The sequence below is a fragment of the Ictalurus punctatus genome, chromosome 2, assembly GCF_001660625.3.
Source record: "Ictalurus punctatus breed USDA103 chromosome 2, Coco_2.0, whole genome shotgun sequence".
Classification (NCBI taxonomy): Eukaryota; Metazoa; Chordata; class Actinopteri; order Siluriformes; family Ictaluridae; genus Ictalurus; species Ictalurus punctatus.
Genome location: NC_030417.2, coordinates 35,297,550 through 35,301,813, shown reverse-complemented (window position 1 = coordinate 35,301,813; position 4,264 = coordinate 35,297,550). Strand labels below are relative to the sequence as shown.

Genomic DNA, 4,264 nt, shown 5'->3' with positions numbered 1-4,264 from the left:
GTACCAATTGTTAGTAGCTACCCCTGGTCCACTATGGCTAATAGTGTCAACATTAGGCATTAAGGGGGCCTCATTTTACGGCCGTTGATTAGTGAGGATGTAATACATACATAATTCTTCATTGACCATTCTCCGTAGTATATTAGCATGCTAGAGGTTCCTGTCGGTAGGCCTAGGTCCTTTATCAGCTGTGTACCTCTCCTCTCAGTCACAGTGGCTCTAATAGGTTTCATATTAATTCTCCTCTCATAGGTTTGCGTCGCCCATGGTTCCAATGACCTAGTAGTCCACTTGTTCATTGCTAGGTTGTTCATTTTCATTCCTACTGGTGTGTTTATATACTTGACCTTGCTTTGGCTTTGGTTATGTGAAAAGACAGGATGCTGCTCATGACGCATTACATCAAGCACTAGATTCATATGTATTGTTTGCCAGGTCTGAGTCAGTATGTAGTCCCATACTTTTGTATCCTTGGCCTCTCGTTCAGTGAGACCTGGGGGGAATCTCCAGTGTGTTATTGGGTGCCACATTAGGTGGCCATCTCTTCCCCTGACATTAAATATTGTGCTCTCAAGGGTTTTACTGTCTGTTCGTATGCTAATGGGTTTAGGATGATGTAAAATCCATTCCTCTAGTCCCGATATGACCACATCTTCTGTTGCTTGCCTTCAGGGTTTTTCCACTGTCCATTTTGTGTGGTTATCTATCATTAATAGATAACTTAATGGCCATGTCATGTCACGAAGGCCATGTCATGTCACTGAGATCAGTGCAGAATGTTTATCTGCTTACAGAGACAGAAACGTGTTCTTCTGTTCCCAGTTCGTCTAGACATCTTCCAAGTTCCTAAAACAAAGCCTGTCTGAAATGCCTCAAACTGCATCTTATCGGTACACAGAATTATGTCATGCTCTGTGTTTCATACATATATAGTAGTGGTTTAGTACAAGGGCTTCAGAGCGCTCTCATTATTCTATCCTGCTTTATTCTATCCTGTATTAACCATCTTTCTGTAATAAACCTTTTTACCTTCAGAGGATGAGTCTGCGAGTGTTGTCTAATTTCCATGACAAAGGTTACTTTGTAATGTTTATCTGTATAAACATCTATCTATCTATCTATGTATCTATCTATAAAGCTATTAAACAAATAAACCAATAAATAAATAAATAACTATACAGCCATTATAAACTATTTCATCATCAATATTTAATCATTTTAATGTAGAATTAATTCAATTTGGGAAATTCCCCCTGGGAGGAGGTTTTTTTCCAGGAAAATAAATGGTTCTTTATGCCGTACGTGTGCATTTTGGACATGCGCAGGATTTAAAGCTGTTTTTAAAGCATTTCACAGAGACTGATCCTGAACTGCAGGATTCTGTCAGGTTAGAGAATTGGAATTGGTTAGAGAATTGGAATTGGAACCTTGGAATCATGAGCTGTTATTATTCTGAAATCCAGAATCGGAACATTCCGAGTTGAAAAGCTGATCTGCATCAACACAATCTACATTCAGATGAAAGCTGTACATTCAGTAGCTCTGACCTGCACAGAACCACTGGACAGAACATGAGTAAAAAGGAACAAGAGAAGGGAATGGTGAGGAAGGTGTATGCGATGTCCTGCAACAACATCAATGAGCTGCGGTTAGAGAAGCATCTCTCTGACGTAGTCATCATTGTGGACAGCGCTGAGTTCCACGTGCACAAGATCATCCTGTGCGGCTGCAGCCCGTACTTCATGGCTCTCTTCACCCACGGCTGGTACCCTCCTGATAAGCTCAGGTACAGCATCCCTAATGTTTCTGCCGAGATAATGGAGCTGATCGTGGAGTACGCGTATATAAGATGTGTTAACATCACGGAGAAAAACGTGTATAAGCTGCTGATTGCTGCTGATTATATGTTGGTGAGCAGCCTGGTGAACGAGTGCTGTGCGTTCCTGAAGGCTCAGCTGTGTCCAGAGAACTGTGTTAACATCTGGCATTTTGCTCGCTCCCACTTCTGTGAGAAGTTGAATCAGCAGGCCTTCCGGTTTATCTTGCACAACTTTGAGGAGATGGTGCGCCTCTCTGAGGAGTTCCTGGACCTGATGGTTGAGCAGCTGAGCGAGATCATCGAGAAGGACGAACTGAACGTGAACCAGGAAAGCGTGGTGTTCGAGGCCGTCTTACAGTGGATCAAACATGCGCCATGTAAACGGAAAGCACACATAGGAGTGTTACTGCCCAAGGTGCGTCTGGGGCTACTGACGCACGATTACCTCATGAACAATGTGAGCAACAACGTTTTAGTGATGGACGACATGACATGTAAGCCGATCATCACCAGCCTTCTAATGGGCATCGATGACCTCAACCCGAGCCTTTCTCTCAGCTCTGATCTCACGAGACTCCGCCTGCCCAGCACTGTTCTGCTGGCCATCGGTGGCCGGGGCCGCAGTAATCCCGCCAATTCCATAGAAGCATACGATACGCGAGCAGCACGCTGGGTGTTCATCAAGTGTAATGACGAGATTCCACTAACCGATCACAGGGCAGTGTATCTGAACGGCTTTGTGTACTGCATCGGAGGATTCGTCAGGGAGATTTACGACGACGATAGCTTCAGAAGAGTTAGAAGGTTTGACCCCATCACCAAAACCTGGGCTCAGGTGAGCCCCATGCGCTCTTGCCGGTGTAACGTGAGCGTGTGTGTGCTGGATGGTCATATCTATGCGATGGGAGGAGTCGATAAAATCGATTATCTGAATACGGTCGAGCGATATGAACCTGAGAATGATCGGTGGAGCATGATCGCGCCAATGCACGAAAAAAGGAGCGCCTCTAGCGCTACAGTACTAAATGGCAAAGTGTACGTATGCGGAGGGATTCACAAGACCACATATTTGTCCACGGGGGAGTATTACAGTCCTCAGGTGGGAGTGTGGACCGTCATCCTCCCCATGATGATCAGAAGGTGTGGACTGGGCGTGGTCGCGTACGGAGGGCACGTTTATGCTGTTGGGGGATATGATGGTGTTAATCACCTAAGGGATGTAGAGGTGTATAATCCTCAGACCAACGTGTGGAGAAAAGGTCCAGCCATGAACATCCAGCGCAGCAACTTCGGCATTGAGGTGCTGGACGATCTCCTGTTCGTTGCTGGAGGAGATAACGGCACTATCACCATGGATGAAGTGGAGTGTTATGATGACAAGACTTCTGAATGGCATGCAGTCAAAAACATGGGGATTTCCCGCTGTGCTCTGAGCTGCTGTGTACTGTCTGGTTTACCAAACATGGCCGAGTATGCCGCGCCCCGAGACGATCCCTACGGAGAGAAAATGTAAAGAATATGTGTGTGTGTGAGAGGTTGAGAGAGAGAGAATGAGAGAGAGAATGTGTGTGTGTGTGTGTGTGTGAGAGAGAGAGGATGAGAGAGAGAGAATGATAGAGAATGAGAAAGAGAGAGATGAATGAGAATTAAATAGAAAGAATGAAAATCAGAAATCAGGAGGGAAAAAAGCAAAAAAAAGTGAGAGACAAACACATTACACGAGGGACTGACAAAAAGTTTGAAACTAAAAAGAAAGAAGAAAAGAAATGTAAAAAATAACGGAGAGAAAGAAAGAGCAAAAAGGGAACCATAAAATTGATAAACATGAAAGAGAAAGAAAACGTGGTAGAGGAATAAAAAAGGTAGGACACACTTGATAAAGAGCAGGAGAAACCGTGGTAAAGAAGAGGAAGAGAGACAGATGAAGAAAAAAGGAAAGAGAGGAAGGAGAAAAGAGTGAGGGAGGGATGAAAGAAATGAAGAAAGACAGAAAACGTGGTAGAGGAATAAAAAAGGTAGGACACAACTGAAAAAGAGCAGGAGAAACCGTGGTAAAGAAGAGGAAGAGAGACAGATGAAGAAAAAAGGAAAGAGACAAAGGAGAAAAGAGTGAGAGAGGGATGGAAGAAATGAAGAAAGAGAGATTAACGTGTCACCTTGAAGAAGTCGGTTTTGTCGGCGATGTGCTTTAACATCCCCTGTGTGAGCGGCGGCCTGATCACCACGGCAACATGACCCTGGCTTGAGCTCATTGTCTGGGCGGAGTCAGCCACGCCCACCCATTCTGCTGTCACGATGGTGACAGACTGGGTCAGACCCACCAGGTCCATGAGGAGGGAGACGGCGACGGCGTGTATGCTGAAGTCCAGCTCAGAGAAACAGGTGTTCATCAGAGACTCAAACCACCGTGGAGGCGGAGTCACACCGCCGCTGTCTGACATCATC

At 45.2% G+C, this 4,264-nt stretch overlaps 1 protein-coding gene across 1 annotated transcript; it reads left to right on the top strand.

Annotated features, from left to right (window-relative positions):
• The first annotated feature begins 1,492 nt into the window (after window positions 1–1,492).
• LOC108259307 (kelch-like protein 10) lies at window positions 1,493–3,385 on the top strand. Its single transcript, XM_047160471.2, has one exon. The coding sequence runs from the start codon at window positions 1,572–1,574 to the stop codon at window positions 3,330–3,332; it is 1,761 nt and encodes a 586-aa protein (XP_047016427.1). The 5' UTR covers window positions 1,493–1,571; the 3' UTR covers window positions 3,333–3,385.
• Window positions 3,386–4,264: the final 879 nt, after the last annotated feature.